At 45.0% G+C, this 27,917-nt stretch overlaps 1 protein-coding gene across 1 annotated transcript in view; it reads left to right on the plus strand.

Annotated features, from left to right (window-relative positions):
- Positions 1-1,134: 1,134 nt before the first annotated feature.
- The window catches only part of LOC139369905 (voltage-dependent calcium channel subunit alpha-2/delta-4-like), a 101,723-nt gene continuing 74,940 nt past the window's right edge, over positions 1,135-27,917 (plus strand). The window contains exons 1-9 of the mRNA XM_071109189.1: positions 1,135-2,342; positions 6,753-6,834; positions 8,515-8,631; positions 8,843-8,902; positions 9,172-9,334; positions 9,609-9,740; positions 10,000-10,060; positions 23,310-23,460; positions 23,740-23,814. Of these exons, the coding sequence (XP_070965290.1) occupies positions 1,735-2,342; positions 6,753-6,834; positions 8,515-8,631; positions 8,843-8,902; positions 9,172-9,334; positions 9,609-9,740; positions 10,000-10,060; positions 23,310-23,460; positions 23,740-23,814 (1,449 nt within the window). The 5' untranslated portion in view covers positions 1,135-1,734. The remainder of the gene's footprint in view (positions 2,343-6,752; positions 6,835-8,514; positions 8,632-8,842; positions 8,903-9,171; positions 9,335-9,608; positions 9,741-9,999; positions 10,061-23,309; positions 23,461-23,739; positions 23,815-27,917) is intronic.

The raw sequence follows: 27,917 nt of genomic DNA on the forward strand, positions 1-27,917 counted from the left end.
AATGCAGTTGACAGTGAGAGGACGTTTCTATTTTTGCTGAGTTTATATCTGAAAATAACATGGTTGTTTTGCATGAATGATTGTAGAGGTTGTCGTCATTGATCACACCTTTTATTACACATTGATTAGATATTATGTAAATTCTAGGTTTTCTGTCAGTTTTGTTGTGTATTACCTAATGTGAACTGTAATGCACTGTAGCATATGCGACTTTTAGCACTTCTAAGGGCAATTTGAAACATCTCTGCATTGTTTGTTATTGGCTAACTGGTAGTCAAAACGACTACATTTAGAAGATACCAGTATGTTGTGTTTTGGTGATTAAACCAATGCTCTCATTACATTTCCCAAACTATTATTTTGAATCAATGTTTGTGGTGAGAGATTTTTACAATCCAAATGAATGCACATCGATAGGTTTTTAATGAAAGACTGACTGCGTTACAAGTGTGAGCTGTTTGACGTTTTGTACTAAGAGTTGTGAAAATGTACCACATACTTGTGAAAATAGTACCAAAGCGATTATAAAAAATCATAAAGGTGTGTGTGTGTGTGTGAGTGCATGTATGTATCTGAGCATGCTGTGCATTTGTGCCGTGTGTGTGTTCATTCGGTAATGCTCCCTCCTGCTTAGTGGTGCTTCTGTGCCAGAGTGCCACATTGCCAGAGTGGCCGGGCGGGATTTGGCTTGGCAAGCGTGTTTATGTTGGAGGGGAGTATCAGGCTTCATTAGATATCCCAGTCCAGCACTGCCTTTCCTAAAAAAACGTTGGGGCTTTTATTTATCATCCACTGATTGGATGGACAAGAGCCTGTCTCCAGAAATCACTATAATCCTCTTAGATAAAACAAACCCCTCATCCAATCCTCCGCTTCGATCCCCCCTCGCTCCCTCCCTCCTCCTCTCTACTTTCCCTCCATCCACCCCTCCCTTCCTCTCACTCTCCTATCCCCATCTCGGTTGGGGTGGGGAGTTTTAATCCAACTAGGTTACGCCCTAAATTTGATGACAGAGTAGGCAGCGTCGGAATGCCGACAAATCAATGGCTGCTGCAAGCCTCCCTCCCATCATTTTTCTGTGGGTTATTTTCATCTCGTCGTTGTCAGTGTGACGGCACGTCTGTCTGGTCTGTGCATAACCTGTTCATCTGCTCTGGTATTCCAGAGACCAGGAAGGGATCCTTCACCGCCAGGATGCAGAGAGGAACTACAGTATCTAGATCTTGTGAATGACCACCATGCAACTTTTGATGAATGCCTCAGAGTGTCGTCTTCATGGTTGATCGACGGGTCACAGTGATCGAAACAGTGCCTCTTCATTGTGTCATGTTGGAGTGTTTTGAGCTTCTCAACTTCTAACACTAGAAGGCAACACTTCTAACACCAACAGGAGAATGCTGTAGTGCTTTAGAATTGGAAAAAGGAGAGGTTGGCCTGTGGTTTTGAGAGAATGAGAAGATAACGAGAAAGACTTGGGGGATGACAGAATCCCGACTGCGGGTATTTACGGACTCAGAGGAGGACAGTATTCCGGTTCACATATTCAACACAGTCAAAAATGACGTCATGGGGCTTCCACTTCCTTTAGCCGACATGAGAACACTTTCCCCCACAGACTCATTGGGATGTTCCTCAACACTTTCCTGAGGCTTGCTGATCCTGAGGTGCGTTGTCGTTGTTTTGTTGTGTGCTGACTGAGACATTGGAGAGGAGCCATAGATACCACCGGTACAGATGTCTTCCTCAGGCGACACAGTGGGCCCAGGCAGGATGGGACTACTACCCAGGGCTGACACAGTGGACCCTTACAGGATGGGACTACTACCCAGGGCTGAGACAGTGGGCTCAGGCAGGATGGGACTAGGACCCAGGGCTGACACTGTGGGTCCAGGCAGGATGGGACTAGGACCCAGGGCTGACACAGTGGACCCAGGCAGGATGGGACTAGGACCCAGGGCTGACACAGTGGGCCCAGGCAGGATGGGACTAGGACCCAGGGCTGACACAGTGGGCCCAGGCAGGATGGAACTAGGACCCAAGGCTGACACAGTGGACCCAGGCAGGATGAAACTAGGACCCAGGGCTGACACAGTGGACCCTTACGGGATGGGACTAGGACCCAGGGCTGACACAGTGGACCCTTACAGGATGGGACTAGGACCCAGGGCTGACACAGTGGACCCTTACAGGATGGGACTAGGACCCAGGGCCGAGCCAGGTGGAGTAACAAACAGGCTGGGACCCAGAGGGACTCCAGCGGGGCTGAGGCTGGGCCTGTGGATCCTGTGTTTCAGCTGGTTCTGCTTCACTGCTCACGCTCAGATGAAGATACCACCTGAGACGTGAGTAGCCCCTTAGTGCTATCATGTAGTACTGCTCACCTCCAACAGTCTCTCCTTTAAAGTTTCTATTCATACAGGCTACTGAGGCTTTGGGTGTCAGCTACACCTCAGATGTGGAGGCACAAGGGGGCTAAATCTATCACTTGGTGCAGTGGTATTCTTACTGTACTATCTCAAATATATAATTCCTTGTTGATCCAGCACTGTGTGATATGTAGCAATCCTCCAGTTGGCCTTTGATGTTGATGAGTCTCCACAGTTTTATCAGCAGCTTGTCACCCTGAGATTGACTTTTACAGTACCCTTCTAACAAATGTAATTGTTGCACTTGGAACATTTTTGAGGAAGCACATTTTCTGACCAGCCGAATCCAGCCATTTATAGTAGGGGGACAAAAGTGTCTGCTAAAAGGCATATAAGGAGGAGGATTTCTAGGTTGAACCTCTATTCCAATACGGTCTGTCTGACTGACTGGCTGGTTATTGTTGTTTATCTGCAGTCAGCTGCTGTTCGGTTTGTTTCAAGGCCTGATTACACATTGACCCTGATTCCTCTCTCCTCTGCCTCCGCTTCACTCCCTCCGCTATAATTGAACCCCATCCAACTGTCACCAAAATCACAGCACCTAAAAAGGTCCCATGAGCCAGGGAGATTAATCACGCTCGAGTCCCACACTCTGCACTCTGCTTGTCAGCCCGTCTGGCCCTGTGTTCACATTCATCTCTCATCCCACCATATTAGGGGACAGTGCCAGCGGTCAGCCAGGCCAGTTCCACAACATGATTTGATGTGATGTGATTCATCATCCGGCGTCAAAGCCAGGATTTTTTTCCCCCCCTTGCTTTCAAAATCCAGATTTTCTCAACTTGTGGGAATTCAGCCACCATTTTACTTTGCTGGAAGAGAACAAACATCGTCATCGGGTCACTCAGTGTGCTGATGTGACGGAGTGTTTGTCACGTGGTTTACTACATTACATTTTGCTTCATCCCATGTGGGACAAGGCGAGCCTTGTCTTTGTGATAAAATGCATTGCAGTTTCCCCAAGGCACAATGGGGAGTGCTGGCTGATCTGCGCTTGTCTGTGTTTCTGTAGATTAGATTTTGTAGGCTAATACAGGGCTGGCGTTGGACAAACGGGATATTCTCCTGAGCTTACATACATTTAAATCCTTGAGTCAGGCCGAATATCATATTGATTGACCCAAAGCTGTCTCGCTCTTCAAAGTTGCCAACAGCTTATTGCTGGCAGTTCCACTGGTTTTTAAGCCAGTGTGTTATAGATAAAATATACTTGACCCACTAACAGGCAAAATTTGGCATAGGACGTCATTGTCTTGCTTTTGCAACTAGTAATAAATCTGACCATGATGAAACGAAAGACTCCATAATGACATCCTTGCAACCGGTTTTGCCAACCAAGTTGTTTTTTTACCAAGAAGCATTTCTCCCATAGGCTGCCAATTCCCAGTAAGCAGTGGTCAGTTCAGTCACTGCCAGTGGCAGGAAGTGGTCCAAAGTGCCGGTCGTATGATCGATTGACCACTGTTATTTTGCAGGACTCTGCCCTCACCCATTTGGGCCGGGCCAATAGCCAGGGGTATCACACCACATTGGTAGACAGATGGTCATGCAGACCGAAGTGTGTTGTCAGAGGAACCTCCTGTGAGCAGACCTGCATGTTAACTTGTACCACACTGGGTCCATCACTGCCTGAAGCCTCAGCAGGACTGTGGTAGTCTGATCCAAGGTGTTATCACTGCAGACCTGGATTTGATTTGATTTGAACGGTAGTTTTAACTGTGCTTTGCGGAAAGTAACTATTTTTCCCGGGGGAACCAACAGTTACTTTGGAGGGTGACTATTTGAAAACAGATCTCAGAAAGTGACTACTTTTCAAAACTATATTAATACCAATCTGAGAAAGCTAAAACTTTTTCAAAATATTTTAGTACAGATCACAAGAAGTTACTTCAACGAATGGCAGGGCTGTATCTGGAACTGCATGTTGATGATAGAAATATAATGAATAGAGCACACACAATCTCATATACTATTCCAATCTAGCTGACAGCCATATTTGATCTACACAAAACATTTATATCTGAACATTCGGTAAATGTCCATTCTTCTCAATGTCCATGAACCCAGGTGTATATAATCAAGTGAAACCAATTAACCAATGATATGTTGTACAAATAGGTATAAATAAGTTGTGATGCTCAACTACTGTATGGCTCTTCAACATGACACTGAACATTTATTTTATGATACTTGAAAAAACTGTAATTCAAAAGCCAATTGTAAACAATGCAAAAAGCAAGTTGGACGCTTACACAGCAATTTCTCAAGTGTAATAAAATAAATAATTTACCGTGTTAAATCAACACCAAAAGTGTGGAGTCTGTGGACCCAAATAGACACTATTTCCCAGAGTGCATTGCCTTTCGAGTAAATTGTAGAGCTACCACGCATTACTATATTTGATACTGACAGAGACATGTTTGTTGCATTCATCCATTTTCGATCCTATGGACACCAATTGAGTTCTTAAGCTCTTACATTTTTTTAAACACAATGCCACACTAAATCAGGGATAGGCAACTTTGATGGGGGTGGGTGTCACAAGAAACCGGAACTCATCATGAGGGGCCACAGTTTTAGGGGTATGTACGTTCAGTCACTGTGGGGACGATGTCCTCGATGCACTTATTGATAAGGCCAGAGACTGATGTGGTGTACTCCTCAATGCCACCGGAAGAATCACAGGACATATTCCAGTCTGTGCTAGAAAAACAGTCCTGTAGCTTAGCATCTGCTTCGTCTGACCAATTTCTTACTGACCGAGTCACTGGTGCTTCCTGCTTTAGTTTTTGCTTGTAAGCAGAGGGGATAGAATTATGGTCAGATTTGCCAAATGGAGGGCGAGGGAGAGCTTTGTACGCATCTCTGTGTGTGGAGTGAAGGTGGTCTAGAGTTTTTTTCCCTCTAGTTGCACATTTAACATGCTGGTAGAAATTAGGTAAAACGAATTTGAGTTTCCCTGCATTAAAGTCCCGTACACTAGGAGCGCCACCTCTGGATGAGTATTTTCCTGTTTGCTTATGGCCGTATACAGCTCATTGAGTTCGAGCTTAGTGCCAGCATCGGTTTGTGGTGGTATATAGACAGCTACCAAAAAATACATCTGAAAACTCTCTTGGCAAGTAGTGTGTTCTACAGCTTATCTTGAGATACTCTACCTCAGGTGAGAAAACCTTGAGACTTCCTTAGATTTCGTGCACCAGCTGTTGTTTACAACCATATATAGACAGCCTCCCCTTGTCTTACCAGAGGCCGTTGTTCTATCCTACCCGAAAAAGCTTAAAACCCACAAGCTGTATGTTATTCATGTCACCGTTCAGCCACGACTCGGTGATACATAAGATGTTACAGTTTATAATGTCCCGTTGGTAGGATATACGTGATTGTAGTTCGTCTATTTCATTATCGATTGATTGTGCGTTGGCTAATAGGACTGACGGTAAAGGTAGATTACCCTCTCGGCGTTGGATCCTTCCAAGGCACCCGGACCTTCGTCCCCGATACCTCTGTCTCTTTCTCCTGTGAATGACGGGCTGAGGGCCTTGTCGGGCATCTGAAGTAAATCCTTCCTGTCCGAATCGTTGAAGAAAAAGTACTAGTCCAGTACGCGGTGAGTCATCACTGTCCTGATATCTAGAAGCTCTTTTCGGTCATAAGACACGGTGGCAGAAACATTATGTACAAAACAAGTTACAAATAACATGACAAAACATACACAATAGCACAATTGGTTACAGGATCGTAAAACGGCAGGCATCTCCCTCGGCGGCATTCTTTTTAATGAGGTCGGGAGGAGCAAACAAATAGCATTACGCCTCATTCCATTTGATGTCCATACAACACCACATTGGTAGTCTGTCTGTTGACATATAAAGAGAGAGTTCTATAGGTGCCTTAAAATCATAGCCGCAGGAAGTAGGGGTGCTTAGGGTGCTGCAGCACCCCCTGAAAAATCTGAATAGAAAATTAATAAAACAGAAGTAGTGCACTGGGCCTTTACTTTACTACTATTAGCAGACCCACGGCTATGCTTAAAATCCAATCATGTGCTTGGGGCACCTACATCAGCCATGGACAGATTAAACAAATTTGGCATTACAGTTGTGATATTCATGGCCTTTTTTGGCACATGGGTCCAGTCTGGGTTTTGAGTGTCATGTAGACAGCAAGGCCAAAATCTTGATGATTATATTCTGTCATGGACAGGATGATAGATTATTTATCATCCCTCACTATCCATCACCTCTCTCTCTCTCTCTCTCTCTCTCTCTCTCTCTCTCTCTCTCTCTCTCTCTCTCTCTCTCTCTCTCTCTCTCTCTCTCTCAGGGTCCAAGATTGGGCAAATGCCCTTTCAGTGCAACTACGCGAGGCTACCACAAGATATTCGGGAGCTAACATTCTGCAAAAGGTAAAATATGGGTTTTATTTGGGGGTTGATCCCTAAACGAGAATGCGACCGAATTAACATCAACCATAGGACAGAAACAGCTCCACTTACCACACATATTCTCTGCCATTTCAACCCACTGATCACCATCTTCCCCATACTTTCCTTGTCTCATCACATGTATAATCTCATGTGGAGCACCATATTCTCTTCTAACGCCACACACTAAAAACAAATGGTTCTAAATTATATAGTTCCAAATAAGGCTTATTTGGTTGGTAACCATAACAGAAGGTTGTTTTTCTGAAGGTTCCAAATGGAACCTGTATGGTCCTATAAAGAACATTTTCCTAAGGTTATATAAAGAGCCATTAATAAAAGGTTCTATGTAGCACCCAAAAAGGTTATTTCTACATGGTTCTTTATAGAACCTTATAGAACCTTTATGGAGAATGGTTCTATAAAGAACATTTTTCAATCTCAAAAGTTAGTCTGGATTAGTAACCATATTATATTCTTAAAATGCCAGTGGATGTATTATGTTTATTAACAAGTTGAATCAGGTGTGCTAGCTCTGGCACAGCTGGGGGTCCCTGAGGAGAGAATTGAGAACTACAGACTTAGTCAACTGTTTTCAATAGACACAAGGGCATACATCTTTCATAAGACACCCTCACTGGTCGTAGTCATACATACCATGCAATTGCACAACACCACAGATTACATAAACTGTAATGACACTCTCACTCACCGTTGAACAAAAAAAGTGTTGTGCCCAAACCATTCCCCAAAATATTCGAATGAGCTGCTGTCTCTGTCCTTAATTATCACTAAAAGAGGAAAGAATGCTTTCTTGAACTACAAAGAACCATCGAGGAACCCTCATTTTTTTTTTTTGTAGAGTAGAGTGGACTGGAGTGGAGTCAAGGGAAGGGAGATACTTGGCACAGCTAGTGGCCCAGGGCAGCAGACAAAGACACACATGGTACAGGGCAGCTAGGCTACAAATGCGATCACGCTAATATAATGTAGGAACCAGGAACTCTTTACCATAATGACAATCATCATGATGTTGTGTCCTCCTGTACTTGTTTCAGATGGTCATGTCCCAATCTTGTCTTTACTATTTAGTTTGTTTGCTTGTCTCTACTCTTAGTTATAATAATATTTTTTTTATTTTCAACTACTCATTTATGGTATGCTGATGTAGTCCATGCTACGTACTGGATCTACCTCAATATGTGATATTCCTGACATTATGATGACCATTGTGTACTCATTGTCCCTGTGAATTGCCAGAGGAAAAATACCTGTATCTAGCATAGCTGAACTCTCTCCCCAACAGAGCTATTCAGTCATGACTCCTCTAATAGCTTCAGAATACACAGTATGACGCTTTCACCATTCAGTATATGGCTTGCTTGGATTAATTAGGATTAGTGAGTGACTTAATCGAGTAATTAAGATACAAGTAAAGTCAGAGAGCTCTGTTTCGTCTTCAAATGGCTTTACCTAATGGCTCACACTTAGCTCTCTGAATCAATCAGGCCTAAGAGAGAATGATACGTGCCACGTTAGCATAGCAATGCTGCAATTGGAGCTGAATTTCATTTCCTGTACAAATAACGAAACCAGATGATCAAATATGACATATCAGACAAACTTACAGACATGGTTGAACATCTCCCTTGTTCTTTTCAGAAATTCAGAGATGTAGAGTCCATTATCAAGATAGTGGACATCGATGGGAGAGCCCAAGTGAGGGACTTTTCAGAGGACATAGAGAGAATGCTGGGGTCCAAGATGAAGTCTGTTAAGGTGAGTACAAAGGTCAGATACAAGCCACACACACGTTAGATCCCCTCGCAGGCCAGAATTTGCCATTGGACCATCTGTTGATGTCCCCTGCTGTTATACACTATTTGCAATATGAGAGTAGCCACCCCCAGAACTTTAACCATGAGTATTGTGGTTGGGCTTGTGGTTTGCAAAACTTCTTTAAATTAATATATCTTTATTTTCTCCTCAGCGGTTGGCTGAGTCTGCGGAGGATGCAGATTTGTACCACGAGTTCAACAAAACTCTACAGGTTTGTCATTCTGTCTGTGGGAATGTGAGGTCTCAGATTTATCAAAGTAATGCTACTATGAGTATCAGAAAGCTGTTCTACAGTACCACAATAGAGATAATGAAATGTCTAACTATCATGCACATGTTGATGACCACAAAAACACACAATGCCATGAGAAGAAGCTTGTTTCTGATATAATATGCACTGCTAACTTACTCAACTTCCAATCACATTTGATGAATTTGAATGCAACTCTTCCATCTACCTCGTGCTTCTTCCTTCTCCAGTTTGACTACTATAACTCCATGCTGGTGAACACAATGGATGACGATGGTAACTTCATAGAGCTAGGTGGGGAGTTTCCCCTGGAGGAGAATGAGCATTTCAACAACATCCCAGTCAACACAATGCAGAGTGACGTACAGGTCCCCACCAATGTCTACAACAAAGGTGTGTGTGTGGTGAAGTTGAAACAGGCCATTTGCAGGCCCTTGGATCCAAATCCTCACTTGATGCCCTTGGATGCAAATCCTAATTTATATATGCACATAACACATCGTTTTTACATAAATCACACATTGAATTCAACGAGAGATTAGCATGTAAGAACATTGGATTAGGTGTGGCGTAGTCCGCCTTTAAAGTGAAAGGTATTGCTACTATATGTGATGTTACACTTTCCATCTCACTCATTTGCTGCTCTCTCTATCTCCCCTGTGTAAAGATCCCTACATCCTCAATGGAATCTACATGTCGGAAGCTTTGAATGACGTGTTCGCCAACAACTTCAAGAAAGACCCCACCCTCACCTGGCAGTACTTTGGCAGCTCCTCGGGTTTCTTCAGAATCTACCCTGGTAAAGGACGAGGCAGATGCCCACACAATGCTGATGTCATACGCCCACAGCTGATAGCATAAATCAGCACAGAATTATGTTTAAATCTAGAATAGAACATTTCAGAAAAGATAGCACAGCAAAACATAAAAACATACTAGTATACATAAATCATGTCAACGCTCTCTTATGATGTAAATTGCAGTGGTTTTGTAGAATTTAAATGGATGCCATGATGTTTGCTGACTGTGGAATTTGTTTGACTGTATCATTTACACAGGTATCAAATGGACTCCAGATTCAAATGGTGTGGCTGCTTTTGACTGCAGGAACCGTAACTGGTAAGCTACTATCTCTGCATTTAGTAGTGTCTAGGGTGGCCTTGACCTCGACCAGAGTAGGAAACTGACAGGTATCAAGGTGACAAGAGTAAGAGTAAGAGTTAAGACACTAATACTGTGACCTCTTATACCCTTAGACTCCCCTTACGGAAGCAACACATGATTTCACATGTTGAAAATCACATTATTGTGATTATTGTGAAAACATTATTGTTTTGCACATGTGAAGTCATGTGAAACCATGTGTTTTTGGAACATTTCACATGTGATATTTCACATGATAATCCACACGTGGATTTTACATGTGAAACCATGTGTTTTTGAAATGCTTGTGATGATATTTCACATGAAGTTTCACATGTGATGCCCTGCAAACAAACATTTGATGTGATGATACACACACACAGTGGTTTAAACATAGTGTTTCCAACTTACATATTTGACATACAGTGCTTTCAGAAGGATTCAAACCCCTTGACTTTTTCCACATTTTGTTACGTTACAGCCTTCTTCTAACATGTATTAAATCATTTTTCTCTCCTCATCATTCTGCACACAATATGAGACTCAAAATGAGCTCAGGTACATTATGTTTCCACTGATCATCCCTGAGATGTTTCTACAAATTGATTGGAGTCCACCTGTAGTAAATTCAATTGATTGGACACGATTTGGAAAGGCAAACACCTGTAAGGTCCCACAGTTGACAGTGCATGTCAGAGCAAAAAACCAAGCCATGAGGTCAAAGGAATTGTCTGTAGAGCGCCGAGACAGGATTGTGTCAAGGCACTGATCTAGGTATGGGTACCAAAACATTTCTGCAGAATTGAAGGTCCCCAAAGAACACAGTGGCCTCCATCATTCATAAATGAAAGAAGTTTGGAAACACCAAGACTCTTCCTAGAGCTGGCCGCCCAGCCAAACTGAGCAATCGGGAGAGAAGGGCCTTGGTCAGGGAGGTGACAAAGAACCCGATGGTCACTCTGACAGAGCACCAGAGTTCCTCTGTGGAGATGGGAGAACCTTCTCTGCAGCACTCCAGCAATAAGATCTTTATGGTAGAGTGACCAGACGGAAGTCACTCCTTATTAAAAGGCACATGACAGCCCGCTTGGAGTTTACCAACAGGCACTTAAAGGACTCAGACCATAAGAAACAAGATTCTCTGGTCTGATGAAACCAAGATTGAACTCATTGCCAAGCGTCACATCTGGAAGAGACCTAGCACCATCCCTACAGTAAAGCATGCTGATGGCAGCATCATGCTGTGGGGATGTTTTTCAGCGGCAGGGACTGGGAGACTAGTCAGGATTGGGGGAAGTATAAACGGAGCAAAGTACAGAGAGATCCTTGATGAAATCCTGTTCTAGTGCACTCAAGACCTCAGACTGGGGCGAATGTTCACCTTTCAACAGGACAACGACCCTAAGCACACAGCCAAGACAACACAGAAGTGGCTTTGGGACAAGTCTCAGTGGCCCAGCCAGAGTCCAGACTTGAACCCAATCAAACATCTCTGGAGAGACCTGAAAATAGCTTTGCAGTGACGCTTCCCATCCAAGTTGACAGAGCTTGAGTGGATCTGCAGTGAAGAGTGGGAGATACTCCACAAATACATGTGTGCCAAGCTTGTAGCTTCATACCCAAGAAGACTCTAGGCTGTAATCTCTGCCTAAGGTGCATCAACACAGTACTTATGTTAATGTGTTATTTCATTATGTCATTTTTTTATACATTTGCCAAAATAACAAAAAACCTGTTTATGCTTTTCATTACGGGGTATTGATGAGGTATTTTACTTTTTAAAAAATCCATTTCAGAATAAGGCTGTAACGTAACAAAAAGTGGAAAGTCAAGGGGTCTGAATACTTTCCAAATGCACTGTACATGACTACATTGTGTATGTTTATTTATACAGTAATTATTATGATTCAACATGTTTGTATCTGGGATTTTAACTCATAACCTCTTGGTTCACTGCATTATGATCTTCCTACTACACCATCATGTCTATGTCAGTAACGGATTTCACCTGTATTCCTACATTTATTTGCTAAAAATAGACGTAAGAAAAACAAATATATTTATCCTATTGATTCAGCAGTAACATTAAAACGTAATAATTTATCAACATTAATCAACTTTAATCAACATTACTGAACTATACAGAAAACCCTCAAATTGCTGATATAAGTCAATTAAATTGCAGATGGCACTGCAGAGATGTATTGTAGGTAAGGAATGTTTAGGGGAATGCTACAAACTATGTGAAAGAGCAGAAGGATTCGCGTACCTCAAATCCAGCGGTTGTGTGTTAAAATCCCAGGTAGGGAAATATTTTAGCTTAACAGTGATAACACATGGAATTGCACATTTGATCAAATGTGAAGTGCTCCAAAAGCACGTTTCACGTGTGAAATGTTATACGTGATGTCTTTAAAAATATGTATTTTTTTTAAAATGTTTTCACATGATTTTAGTTGTGAAATGTCACATGTGAAGTGTTCCAAAATAAACTAGCTTCAGTCTGACTGCTAAAACAAATAATGCAGGGAGTTGGTGTTTCATTTAAACTTGTTGGCAAGTAAACATGTTTCAATAAAAATAGATTAGTGTGTCAATATAGCAATTAAGTAGACATGGCTTATATTTTTTCTGGAGACCCGGTTGTTTACACAGCAGGATCCAGGAACAGTTATGGCAATGTATGACATATATACAGCATAAGAAAAATATACTACTAACGCTTATATATAAATACAACAGTTCTACAAAAGGAATACTTGCATGTGGTGTGTTTGGGTAGTGCCGTGAGTTCGGAGTCACTTTTATACAAGGAGAGATTGCTGTTATGGGACCTTTCACATCGCCTCTTGAGAGTCAACTTCTTTTTATCAAACGGTATTGTCTGTGAGAGAAAGACTAAAACTTAGTTACACATTCATGGGCAATCGTTGTGTTCTCTCTGTACTGTAGCAACATGGTGTAGAATATGAGACATCTCACAGACACATGTTAGCTAGCTAGCTACAACACACAGGTATAGTTAACTCCAAGACTGATATAAGTCATAAAGAGAAAGTCATTCCAATACTCTCTGCAATCATAATCAAAACAATTCTCCAGTTTTTCTCCAAATGAAAAGGCACTGAGGCTAGCTAGGCTTGATAGCTAGCTATAACGTTAGACTACAGACTGTAGTACAGTATATTTTAGATATAGCAAATACACAGCTAGCTAGCTAAACTTGGCTAGATGGCCTTTTAGAGGTACTAGCAAGCCCAGTTATGGCCGAATCGATCACCAAATTGTGCTGTACTGAACAACACTGCCTTGTGTAAAAAGAGAGCTTATATTGCTAGCTAGCTACTGACAGCAAAACAACTTACTAATTTGTCATTTGCTCGCCTGAGTGCTGGTCTATCTGGTCTAGGCTGCTGCCGCTGCTTGCTGGTCTCGCAATTATTTTTCTCGTGGTCTCAACTCCTTTTAAGTGTATACCGGCTCAAATAAATAGGGCTGTATGTTACTATGTAAAATAACATAAAAACATGTTTTGTTCCTCCAGCTCTTCTTGGAAAGAGGAATCATCAGAAGCAGCCATTGTAGCTAATTATTTAGCAAGCTTCTGTGAACCTGTAAACTACTACCGCTCCATTTTGAAAAGCCTGCCTTCAACGGTGGAAACAAGGAAGTAGGGCTGCAGTCTTTACAAAGCCAGGGGAAATTAGTGAACCTAGATATAGAAGGTTACATATGTAACCACAGTTATGTGAGCTATATGGATCACTCCAATATATTGGTATCACTCCCTGGCAGAGGGATGAATCTGAGGTGAGGATTTAAAGATTTACTCCCGTGTACACCTGTGTCACGGCTGAGGTCCGCCCCTATATATAGACCCCAAGGCCGCAACACACGTTCTCTAGCACTGTAGGCACCTCTAGCACTGTAGAGGATTGGAGTGATCCATATAGCTCACATAACCGTGGTTACATATGTAACCTTTGTTATGTTTCACTATATTGGATCACTCCAATATATTGGTATACCCATACCAGATTTAGTCGATGCTAGAGGGACCTGGCCAGCCAGCGGATAAGATGCAGGGGCCGTCAATGTGGAAGGGGCACCCAGGACCGCCGAACCAACCGCAGAGGGAAGTGCCACATTTACCGGATATTACCAAGCAAAGGTGCAAGAGGAAGCCCAGCTGGCCGCAGCACAGATATCAGGAGGAGCACAACTCTCAGTAAAGCCCAGGACGCAGCCACACCTCGTGCCACCACAGAACCCAGCACTGGCCTGCCAGCCAGCCAGTATGCTGTCATAATCGTGTCGACGATCCAGCGAAAGAACATCTGCTTTGATAACCCAGCTCCCAGGACTCTCTCACCATAGCAGACAAAGAGTTGGTCTGTTGTTCTCGCTGACCGTATCCGGAACCCCGTTCCGCTAGCGGGACCCCTCGCCAACAGCCAATGAAATTGCAGGGTGCCAAATCAATAAACAGAAATCTCATAATTCAAATTTCTCAAACATTCAAGTATTAGACACCATTTTAAAGATAAACTTCTCCTTAATCCAACCACAGTGTCCGATTTCAAAAAGCCTTTTTGGCGAAAGCATAACATGTTAGGTCAGCAACCAGTCACAGAAAGCATACAGCCATTTTCCAACCAAAGAGAGGAGTCACAAAAAGCAGAAATAGAGATAAAATGAATCACTAACATTTGATATTCTTCATCAGATGACACTCCCGGGACAACATGTTACACAATACTTGTATGTTGTGTTTAATCAAGTTCATATTTATATCCAAAAACCTCAGTTTACATTTGGCTTTGCCTCCAAAACATTTGCACAGAGCCACATCAATTTACAGAAATACTCATAATAAACTTTGATAAAAGATACAAGTATTATGCACAGGCAGTTTACTCTGGGAATTCGTTTCATCCAAACGTGAAAATGCTGCCCCCTATCCCAAACAGGATATACTCCTCCCACCCGGGTCCATCCGATAACACTCAGAACTTACTGAAAGAGCATGGAGCTCTCCCACCCACTTCATGGAAGTAGTCGCAACCAAGAAAGCCACCTTCATAGAGAGGTGATTCAGGGAGGCAGACTCCAACGGTTTGAAAGGCGGCTTTGCCAAAGCTGCCAAGACCACATCCAGATCCCAGCTCACCATTGAGCGAGTCCTAGCTGGACGCAGGCGATGAACCGCCTTCATAAACCTAGAGACCAAGGGATGGCATCCCACTGGCCTGTCCATGGCAGGCAGATATAATACCCCCTCAGTGTAGAGGCTGCCAAACCCTCATCGAATTGAGACTGCAGGTATTGGAGGACCAGCTGCACCCAGCATGACTCGGGCACAACCTCAATACCAGTGCACCAAGAGCAAAACAACCGCCAGAACAACTGGTATGCCACTGTTGTGGCCGGTGACATTGCGCTCTGAATAGTGTTCATTAAGCCCTCCTGTAGTCCTAACATAGACCTTTGGTGCCGTTCAGCAGCCAAGCCCACAGACTGAGGCAGTGCGGTCTCGGATGCCATAGAGTTCTGCCGGCCTGAGACAGCAGATCGGGTCTCGTGGGCCGTTGCCAAGATGTCCCAGACAACAGGGATAGGATAAGGCTGAACCAGGGTCATCTGGACCAGTATGGGGCCACAAGCAGCAGACGATACTCCTGATCCTGTCTCGCAAGGCCTAAATCAGGGGAAGAGGAAGGAATGCATAAAGCTCCAGCCCTGGCCAATCGTTAGCCAGAGCATCCAAGCCCAGAGGCCCTGGTGGCTCCGACATGGAGTTCCACAGAGGGCAGCGTGCATTGTCCAGGGAGGCAAACAGGTCCACTTGCACCCTCCCAAACTTGTCCCACAGATGCTGCACCACTTGGGGATGTAGGTTCCAGTCCCAAGCCCTCCCTTGAGAGCATATCTGCTGCCACATTCAGGATGTCAGGTACGTGCGCTGCACGTAGAGACGCTAGTTGTCCCCGAGCCCAGAGAAAGAGCTCCCGTGCCATAAGATGGAGGCGGTGGGACCTCAGTCCACCCTGATGGTTGATGTAAGCCACCACTGTGGTGTTCTCCGTTCTCACCAGGACATGTCTTCCCTTCAGTTGTGGAAGGAAAGATCGCAGGGCCAGCAGTACAGCTCGGAGCTCTAGTGTATTGATGTGCCTTCCACTCCAAGGGGGGTAGCCATCCGCCACTGGCCGACCTGCTCTTGGTCACACCCCCCACCGATCTGGGAGGCGTCTGTGCTGTCCAGCTCCCTGCGGCACATCCTCAGCATCTTCACCTCACCTGAGAGAAAGGAGTGACAGCGATGCCAACAATGCCCTGAGGAACTGGGCGGTCACCCGCAGCTAGCGCTTCGGGTGCAGCAGGTGGGAGTTGAACCACCATTGAAGAGGCTGGAGATGGAGCAGACCTAGGGGAATCAACAATGAGGTCGCCGTCAGCAAATCTACCAGGCATTGACAGGTCAGGGCGGATACCACCCGCCTCTGCCAAAAGAGGTTGAGACAAGATAAGATCTCCTGAACCCTTCTGGCGGGCAGGCGTGCTCACACGAGGACTGAGTCCAGTTCCATGCCAATGAAGACCACCCTCAGGGTGGGCGTCAGATGACTCTTCTTGTCATTTAACAGTAATGCACAGCCCGCCGATGTGGGTCAGAAGCATGTCTCTGTCTGACAGGACCTGGGTCCTGGTCGGGGCACAAATCAGCCAATCGTCCAGTTAATTGAGAATCAACAATCCTCGGGACGTGAGAGGTCCCAGGACAGCGTCCATCGCACTTTGTGTGCGGGGTGCCAACGAGGGGCCTAGGGGAAGAATCATGAGTTCGTAAGCCGTCCCTTCGAAAGCGAATCGAAGGTACTGCCAATGAGCTGTGTGAACAGGAACATGAAAGTATGCATCCCTCAGGTCCAGCGTCACAAACCACTGGTCCCTGAGTACGGCCTGCAACATGTGGTCTGGGGACAGCATGTGGAAACTCAGTACCTTCAAGTACCCATTTAGGTTGCGGAGGTCCAGAATCGGTCAAAACCCTCCATCTCTTTTGGGACCACAAAATAAGTGGAGTAGAACCCACCTAGCCATTCTGATGTTTCGATCCTGCGGATGGCACCCTTGTCCAGGAGTGAGAAGCTCTCCAGCCACAGGGTTTTCTTCAGGAGGTTGGCCTCCGTGGTGACATGAAAGCCCCTGAAGGACGGGGGCTGGCACCGGAATTGGAGTCGGTACCCCTCGAGCATTATGGACAACACTCAGGGGGACTCCTTTGGGAGAAGTGGCCGAGGCCGGGGAAGGGTGTGTCAGGGGTCCTGCAATGGCCCGCTTCTCCTCTAGCAACTCGAGCGCCTGGGTCCCCCAGGCACGTCCCTATGGTGGTGATGGTTGACAGGTTGCTGCTCCCCCGCACACTGTGCCCCTCCCCGCTGTCGTCCCTCAGCACAATGCAATGGGGTAGGAGAGGGACCCCACCGTCGTTCGGGTGCAGGTGGGTGGCGACGGTCCGTCTGCCTTGGACCTGAGGCCTGAGGAGGCGGCATGAACCGTCTCAGGGTCTGCTTGTCCCTACAAAACTTATCAGTCTGCTCCAGAATGTAATCAACCCCTGGGCCAAACATCAGCCCTGGGGTGATGGGGAGAGTGACTAACGTGCTCTGGAGAGCAGCTGTCAGATGGGATTGGGCCAGCCAGAGAAGTAACCACCTGCGCCATGGCCCGTTCGTTGGTGTGGGGCACATTCCTCTGGAGCGACGAAAGCAGGCGAGACACCTCCATCGCTTCCCGGAGGAGCTCCTCTTTGCCCTCCTGCAGCCGGGGAAACAGAGTCTGCAGGTAGGCCTGCAGCAGCATAGCCATGTTGATAAGGCGGCCAAGAGAGCAGAGGGAGCCATGTGTGGCTTTTAAGTCTGCATCAAAGACTCTGGGTCCCGGCTTCAGTTGCGGGTTCTGCCCTATGATCTCCCAGTCCGGGTGGACCATGGCAGCTATCATGGTGTCCATGATCGGGTACTCATGGGAGGCAGAGTGTAATGCTAACGAAATGCAAGTATGACAAACCACGGGCGGAAGATACAGATCAACCACACACAGCGAGTGGAGCACTCAAGAGAAGGGGCTGGCTATGTGGCCAGCTGCTCCAAGATGCAAACAGCCAGTGAGTATAATTCCACGCAAGATATTACACTTACCAGTGATTTAACAAGCAAACTTCAGGAAGTTTATACCTCAAACTATATGGACTTCCGCCGAGAAAATTAAAGAGAACGTGTGTGCCGCGGAGGGATACCAATCTATAGGAGTGATCCATATTGTGAAACATAACGTGCAGTGTCCTGGCAGATAGGAACATTGTTGAGACAAGTCCAATGCCTCTATTGAACAAGGAAGACCATATCTACTCGCTGCTAGCATGATCGTGCAATTGACGAAACACAAAGGCCACAATAATTGCTACAAAACATGACTCGTCATAGACAGCTATAGCGCATAATTGTATTATTACATTTTTTGAAATAATATTTTATATTTATTTTTGTACTACACAAAAACATACATAGCCAAAAACAATAGACAACTCAACAATTACAGACACAAATTCCAACAAACATTAATGACTTCACAATTGCTCAGACCCACATGGTCCCACCATCCTGCCATCTCACAATAAAACTTTTTAATTTCTCATTCCCTGCACATCACCTGTGCTTACAGTACTTCATGCCATATAGCTTCTAACTGCACTATTCTGCTTCTCTCTGTAGCCCACATTTTTCTATATTTAGAAAATAATCCTTTTGATTCATCCACTGACTTAACGATGGAGGGTTATTTGAGTTAAAGTTTTCAAGCAAATGTTTGTTCAAAATTATTGACAACCCATTGGATCTTTCATCGCACCCTCATATGCCATATCTTGAAATATGCAAATAGACAGATTAAAAGTACATTTAAACTCAGCAAAAAAATAAACGTCCCTTTTTTAGGACCCTGTCTTTCAAAGATCATTTGTAAAAAATCCCAAAACTTCACAAATCTTCATTGTAAAGGGGTTTAAACACTGTTTCCCATGCTTGTTCAATGAACAATAAACAGTTAATGAACATGCACCTGTGGAACAGTCGTTAAGACAGTAACAGCTTACTGTAGGCAATTAAGGTCACAGTTATGAAAACTTAGGACACTAATGAGGCCTTTCAATTGACTCTGAAAAACACCAAAAGAAAGATGCCCAGCGTCCCTGCTCATCTGTGTAAACGTGCCTTACGCATACTGCAAGGAGGCATGAGGACTGCAGATGTGGTCAGGGAAATAAATTGCAATGTCCGTACTGTGAGACGCCTAAGACAGCGCTACAGAGAGACAGGACGGACAGCTGGTGGTCATCGCAGTGTCAGACCACGTGTAACAACACCTGCACTGGATCGGTACATCAGAACATCACACCTGCTGGACAGGACCAGGATGGCAACAACAACTTCCCGAGTTACACTAGGAACGCACAATCCCTCCATCAGTGCTCAGACTGTCCGCAATAGGCTGAGATAAGCTGGACTGAGGGCTTGTAGGCCTGTTGTAAGGCAGGTCCTCACCAGACATCACCAGCAACAACCTTGCATATGGGCACAAACCCACCGTCGCTGGGCCAGACAGGACTGGCAAAAAGTGTTCTTCTCTGACGAGTCGCGGTTCTATCTCACCAGGGGTGATGGTCAGATTCATGTTTATCGTCGAAGAAATTAGCATTACACCGAGGCCTATACTCTGGAGCGGGATCGATTTGGAGGTGGAGGGTCCGTCATGGTCTGGTGCGGTGTGTCACAGCATCATCGGACTGAGCTTGTTGTCATTGCAGGCAATCTCAACCATCTCAATGTTACAGGGAAGAAATCCTCCTCCCTCATGTGGTACCCTTCCTGCAGGCTTATCCTGTCATGACCCTCCAGCATGACAATGCCACCAGCCATACTGCTCAATCTGTGCGTGATTTCCTGCAAGACCGGAATGTCAGTGTTCTGCCATGGCCAGCGAAGAGCCCAGATCTCAATCCCATTGAGCACGTCTGGGACCTGTTGGATCGGAGGGTGAGTGCTAGGGCCATTCCCCCCAGAAATGTCTGGGAACTTGCAGGTGCCTTGGTGGAATAGTGGGGTAACATCTCACATCAAGAACTGGCAAATCTGGGGCAGTCCATGAGGAGGAGATGCACTGCAGTACTTGATGCAGCTGGTGGCCACACCAGATACTGACTGTTACTTTTGGTTTTGACCCCCCTTTGTTCAGGGACACATGATTCCATTTCTGTTAGTCACATGTCTGTGGTACTTGTTCAGTTTATGTCTCAGTTGTTGAATCTTGTTATATTCATACAAATATTTACACATGTTAAGTTTGCTGAAAATGAACAAAGCTGACAGTGAGAGGACGTTTCTTTTTTTCCTGAGTTTATATTGTAAAACCCTCTCATCATTCATAATTATTATTATTACAGGGATACTGGAAAAACACTCCAAATAGTGTCTGACGGTGAAGTTTCCCTTTAGTCTTCATGAACAGAACACATTAAATGGGATGACATTCCGTAGCTGAAAAGCCACGCCTGCAATTTTCTGATAGGCTGCAGCTGTTACAGTATGCTGCCAATTAGCAATTGATGTGCAGGTTGTCAACAGAGGAGTCAGTTTTGGCACAGTATTCTACTGGCAAGATTGCTAGTGGCAGCAAGTGTTTCCAGTTAAGAAATGACAATTTGCCATTAGTTTACTGGAAAATGCACAATAACCTCTTCACAGTGCAGCTCATTACTGACATATTCTTGTACAAAGGTGTAGCGTGTTGTTTTTTCATGTATAAGTTTATGTGAAATCTATGCGCAAGTTTTATTCTGGTTTAGTTGCATCATTTATTTACTTTTTGCTACTTAAAATATGTTAAATTGAGTTTGACTTCACTACAGCATTCATACTACCTTACTTTACTTAGCCAGAGAAAAGAGAGTATGTAGTGCCATGGGTGTATTGCTCTAATGTGGTAGGTCCTGGGATTTGGCCATGTATTATTGGATTATTGTACATGTATATTGATTTACTGTCTCAAGCAGAGGCAAGCATTAGTCCCCTATCACTTATGTTGGGCCTTGGGGTCTCCTAGACCTGTGGTAAATTGAATTTACCACAGATGGACTCCAATCAAGTTGTAGAAACATCTCAAGGATGATCAATGAAAACAGGATGCACCTGAGCTCTTTTTCAAGTGTCATAGCAAAGGATCTGCTTTGTCATTATGGGGTATTGTGTGTAGCTTGATAAGGGAAAAATGTATTTAGTCAATTTTAGAATAAGGCTGTAACATAACAAAATGTGGAAAAAGTTAAGGGGTCTGAATACTTTCTGAAGGCACTGTATATATAAAGGTGCAACTTTTAAAGGAGGAACCACTGTAAGTGAATTTGTCCCAATACTTTTGGTCCCCTAAAATGGGGAGACTATGAACAAAAAGTGCTGTAATTTCTAAACAGTTCACCCGATATGGATGAAAATACCTTCAATTTAAAGCTGACAGTCTGAACATTAACCTCATAGTCATTTTATCATTTCAAACCTAAAGTACTGGAGTACAGAGACAATACAACAAAACGTGTCACTGTCCAAATACTTTTGGAGCTCACAGGGCATTACAATGATGGTAAAAACTTGGAGAAATGTTGGGATCAAATGGGTTGAAAACTTCCTAAAAGTCACAGAGGGTGCACGGAAGGACATGTCAAAATGCTGCATTTTGGCACTTAAGCAAATCTTTATTTATATAAAAATATAAGATTTATTGAATTCTCCATGGCTGCGTTTTGACAACCAGCCCAATTCTGATATTTTGTTCACTAATTGGTATTTTGTCTGTAATATCTTTTTCGGTATGTGTTCGGAATCCATTGGCATCGGCTAATGGGGATCCTAATAAAATCCTCCCAATGTGATGAAAACATCAGCTCTGAAATAGAGCTGATGTGAAAAGATCTGATGTGATTGGTCAAAATAATTGGGCTGCCCATGTGGTCTATGTTAAAGGGCACTTCCATTAATTATTTAGAGCCTAAGAGGTTGGGGGGGGGGCTAAGTTAACATGATATTTTTGTAAGATGGTCATACTATGGATCATATAGCTAATTTATTAAGAATTTTAGGACCCCTTTAGGCATAAAAATTATACATACAGTTTATATTTGATAAAATATTGATTTTGACCTTTACTACTAAAAAACCCATAGAAACACATTGAATAGCACATTCATAAATAGCAAAATGGACAGTCAAAAAAGGCTTTGAAGTCTCTGTCCTAAATCTAGGAGATGTACATACTACACATATTTAACCCCCTTTTCTGGGTAAGCACAAAACTACCTTCCTACTTCCATCTGGTTTTTATTTTATTTTTACCAATACCAGTTACCTTCAGACATCTCCTGTAGGGGATGTAGAGCAAAACAGAGAACACCATCGTATTTGTGAGAATCTCCCCTTTCCACAGTGGGGTCCAATTAGTTTGCAGCCCAAAAGGTTCGGAAGCTACAGTACCAAACAGAAGATGGCACATTGACGGTACCGCAAAAGAACACCGTCATGCTCGTGAGTCTTCCCTTTTCCATTGAGTTTTTGGGATGTCTCCATGGTCTGACAAACACCGCTCTAACTGCCAGCTTTCACCACAGATGGGGAAGTGCGTGGATTGAGACGCATCCAACGCAAAAAAAAAAACTGATGGATTTTGATGGGGATTCTTTTGCTGTGTCATTTAGATTGACACACCGGTGCGTCAGTCGACTCGAACAGACTCGATATCGATATCGATTCACAACTTCTACTTAAAACGTCAAAGGGCACACATGTTGTGGAATGACCCTGATAGGTTTTAGGTAGCATATGGCTGCCCTCCCTATCTTTCCTCTCAGTTGAAAGGTGTCCTGGGACCTGAGCTGCCCCTGGTTTTCAGATACTGTGGTTGCGATGTTATACAGTGCCTATACTGCAGGCCTAGCTTTATATTTAATTGTCAATTGTTATGTAACAGGTTGTGAATTTTATGGGGAGAGTATTTTCATGAAGCAGTGTAAAAGAGAGATCGAGCCCACTCCCTGTACCACAAAATCTGTAGCGGTGGTAGAACCCTCTCATACACCATAGAGTTACAGTCCTGTTTCTCTCCCCCTGTCCCCCAGGTATATTCAGGCTGCCACCTCACCAAAGGACATTATCATTGTGGTGGACATCAGTGGCAGTATGAAAGGCTTGAAGATGACCATTGCCAAACACACCATCAACACCATCCTGGACACGCTGGGGGAGAACGACTTTGTCAACGTCATTGCTGTGAGTCAACCCTCCACTCAGCACCAATGGCCATGCACTCTCAAACAGTGTCTTCTGATTTCCGTGGATTGAAATGTGAAAGATTCACCCCCATCCTCAGTTGATCTTTGTTTGACCAAGTCAACACCATTACACCATCACACCTATACACATTACCCTTTATAGCACAATACTGTTGCATTGCATCACTGTTACAGTACACTGTTGCCAGGACTACAGGCTGACTTGACAAGACCGGTGCTAACGCCAACCCTGCCTTGTCATCTTTTCTCCTCACAGTACACTGACTACGTGCGCTACGTAGAGCCCTGCTTCCAAGGCACTCTGGTGCAAGCTGATTTGGACAACCGTGAGGTAAGTCCATTATCTGCATCAGGTAAACTGTGGACCTAAGCCACGGAGCCCTTACCTCTCAGCAGGGCTCTAGCAACTCAAAGTGTTCCATTATGACATTACACCCCTATGGAGGGAGAAGAGTGAGTGTCCCCCTTGGCTGCCAGGCATGCTTCTGGGCTAGGTGTGGCATAGTTGGCTCCACCTTTTGGCCTAGGTCCTACTTCTTGCATCAGACCAGTGTGGACCAGAGAGCATTCCAGGTCAGCTGTCACTCACAACAACCATCAGCCTACTGTAGATAATATATAAAAATATATATATATATACAGTGCCTTGCGAAAGTATTCGGCCCCCTTGAACTTTGCGACCTTTTGCCACATTTCAGGCTTCAAACATAAAGATATAAAACTGTATTTTTTTGTGAAGAATCAACAACAAGTGGGACACAATCATGAAGTGGAACGACATTTATTGGATATTTCAAACTTTTTTAACAAATCACAAACTGATAAATTGGGCGTGCAAAATTATTCAGCCCCCTTAAGTTAATACTTTGTAGCGCCACCTTTTGCTGCGATTACAGCTGTAAGTCGCTTGGGGTATGCCTCTGTTTTGCACATCGAGAGACTGAAAATTTTTCCCATTCCTCCTTGCAAAACAGCTCGAGCTCAGTGAGGTACACGGTATATTCTGTATGCAGAACACACAATTAGATAGGATACAGAATTATAATGTACTGTGTGCATAAAATGTATTGATAAATCACTCCATGCGATTTTAGCTTGCAGGATTTGTGCGTAGGTAGTGCAATGTGTGAGAGGTATAACCTCCTAAAAAAGTTATATTTAATCTGTCAATCAATCACTCTCTGCCCATATACTGTACCATAGCAGTAAACATATAGTAGAATGAGTGAAGGCTGGGCAGGCAGTGGGGCAGGCAGGCAGGCAGGCAGGCAGACAGGCCCGTTGACTTTGCGCTTGGGGCTGATCGGTTTATGGGCAGACACTTTAAACACTTTTCATGTTTTTCTGGGTTTTAAATGTGCTCCTACATCCTACAACCAGATCTTCTCAGGAACATTTTGGAAGCCTCTGGCACTTTAATGGGTATGACCTCAGGAATGAGGTACGCACTATGGTTACCCTTAGGACCTAGACGAATTACTCTCTCTTGTTAAGGTTAACCATGCCTGTGTAGTTACCAGGTGTGTTAAGTAAACAAATGTACAGTAATACACATTTCCTTATTTGCTGTCATGTACTGTCATGTTGAATTGTCTCTGTCCTTTCCCTTCACCCTGTCTCCCTCTGCTGGTCGTTGTTAGGTTACCTTTTCTCCCCCAATTTCCACCAGCTGTGCCTTGTCTCCTCCTAACCACCTCGTCACCCCGTTTCCCACCTGTTCCCTTTTTCCCTCTGATTAGGTCCCTATATCTCTCTCTGTTTTTGTTCCTGTCCTTGTCGGATTCTTGTTTGTTTGTGTCATTCATGCCTGAACCAGACTGTCGTCATGTTTGCTATAACCTTGTCCTGTCCTGTCGGAATCTGCCGGTCCATCTGAGCCTACCTATGTTTGGTAATTAAAGAAGCTCTGTTTAAGTTGATTCGCTTTTGGGTCCTCATTCACGCACCGTAACAGAAGAATCCGACCAAGAATGGACCCAGCGACTTCGGATCCTCTCCACTCAGCCGTCGGGATCCAGGGAGCGATGCTAGGCAGACACGAGCAGGAATTGTCTGCTGCTCGACATGCCGTTGAGACCCTGGCCACCCAAGTCTCCAACCTCACAGAACAGGTTCACCATCTCCGCCTCGATCCACCGGCCACTTCCAGGGCTTTCGAATCTCCGGAGCCCAGAATCAATAACCCGCCGTGTTACTCTGGGGAGCCCACTGAATGCCGCTCGTTCCTCACCCAGTGTGATATTGTGTTTTCTCTCCAGCCCTACACTTTCTCCAGGAGCACTGCTCGTGTCGCCTACGTCATATCTCTCCTTATTGGACGGGCTCGTGAGTGGGGCACGGCAATCTGGGGGGCAAGGGCTGAGTGTACTAACCAGTATCAGGACTTTAAGGAGGAGATGATACGGGTTTTTGATCGATCTGTTTTTGGGGAGGAGGCTTCCAGGGCCCTGTCGTCCCTATGTCAAGGCAATCGATCCATAACTGACTACTCTATTGAGTTTCGCACTCTTGCTGCCTCCAGTGGCTGGAACGAGCCGGCCTTGCTCGCTCGTCTTCTGGAGGGTCTCCGCGCAGAGGTAAAGGATGAGATTCTCTCCCGGGAGGTTCCTTCCAGCGTGGATTCCTTGATTGAACTCGCTATTCGCATTGAGCGACGGGTTGATCTTCGTCACCGAGCTCGTGGAAAGGAGCTCGCGCTCTCCGATGCCCCCCTCTCCGCATCACTACCATCTTCCTCTGCCGGCTCGGGAGCTGAGCCTATGCAGCTGGGAGGTATCCGCATCTCGACTAAGGAGAGGGAACGGAGAATCACCAACCGCCTCTGTCTCTATTGCGGTTCTGCTGGTCATTTTGTCACTTCATGTCCAGTAAAAGCCAGAGCTCATCAGTAAGCGGAGGGCTACTGGTGAGCGCTACTACTCCTGTCTCTCCTTCAAGATCCTGCACTACCTTGTCGGTCCATCTACGCTGGACCGGTTCGTCAGCTTCCTGCAGTGCCTTAATAGACTCTGGGGCGGAGGGCTGTTTTATGGACGAGACCTGGGCTCGGGAACATGACATTCCTCTCAGACAGTTAAAGGAGCCCACGGCCTTGTTCGCCCTGGATGGTAGTCCTCTCCCCAGGATTCAGCGTGAGACGCTACCTTTAACCCTCACTGTTTCTGGTAATCATATTGAAACCATTTCTTTTTTGATTTTTCGTTCACCTTTTACACCTGTTGTTTTGGGCCATCCCTGGCTAGTTTGTCATAATCCTTCCATTAATTGGTCTAGTAATTCTATCCTCTCCTGGAACGTCTCTTGTCATGTGAAATGTTTAATGTCTGCTATCCCTCCTGTTTCCTCTGTCTCTTCTTCACAGGAGGAGCCTGGTGATTTGACAGGGGTGCCGGAGGAATATCACGATCTGCGCACGGTGTTCAGTCGGTCCAGGGCCACCTCTCTTCCTCCACACCGGTCGTATGATTGTAGTATTGATCTCCTTCCGGGAACCACCCCCCCCCGGGGTAGACTATACTCTCTGTCGGCTCCCGAACGTAAGGCTCTCGAAGATTATTTGTCTGTAGCTCTTGACGCCGGTACCATAGTCCCCTCCTCCTCTCCCGCCGGAGCGGGGTTTTTTTTTGTCAAGAAGAAGGACGGGTCTCTGCGCCCCTGCATAGATTATCGAGGGCTGAATGACATAACAGTGAAGAATCGTTATCCGCTTCCTCTTATGTCTTCAGCCTTCGAGATCCTGCAGGGAGCCAGGTTTTTCACTAAGTTGGACCTTCGTAACGCTTACCATCTCGTGCGCATCAGGGAGGGGGACGAGTGGAAGACGGCGTTTAACACTCCGTTAGGGCACTTTGAATACCGGGTTCTTCCTTTCGGCCTCGCTAACGCTCCAGCTGTCTTTCAGGCATTAGTCAATGATGTCCTGAGAGACATGCTGAACATCTTTGTTTTCGTTTACCTTGACGATATCCTGATTTTTTCACCGTCACTCCAGATTCATGTTCAGCACGTTCGACGTGTCCTCCAGCGCCTTTTAGAGAATTGTCTTTTTGTGAAGGCTGAGAAGTGCACTTTTCATGCCTCCTCCGTCACATTTCTCGGTTCAGTTATTTCCGCTGAAGGCATTAAGATGGATCCCGCTAAGGTCCAAGCTGTCATTGATTGGCCCGTCCCTAAGTCACGCGTCGAGCTGCAGCGCTTTCTCGGCTTCGCGAACTTCTATCGTCGTTTCATCCGTAATTTCGGTCAGGTGGCAGCTCCTCTCACAGCCCTTACTTCTGTCAAGACGTGCTTTAAGTGGTCCGTTTCCGCCCAGGGAGCTTTTGATCTCCTCAAGAATCGTTTTACATCCGCTCCTATCCTTGTTACACCTGACGTCTCTAGACAGTTCGTTGTCGAGGTTGACGCGTCAGAGGTGGGAGTGGGAGCCATCCTTTC

The sequence above is a fragment of the Oncorhynchus clarkii genome, chromosome 2 (genome assembly GCF_045791955.1).
Source record: "Oncorhynchus clarkii lewisi isolate Uvic-CL-2024 chromosome 2, UVic_Ocla_1.0, whole genome shotgun sequence".
Taxonomy (NCBI): Eukaryota; Metazoa; Chordata; class Actinopteri; order Salmoniformes; family Salmonidae; genus Oncorhynchus; species Oncorhynchus clarkii.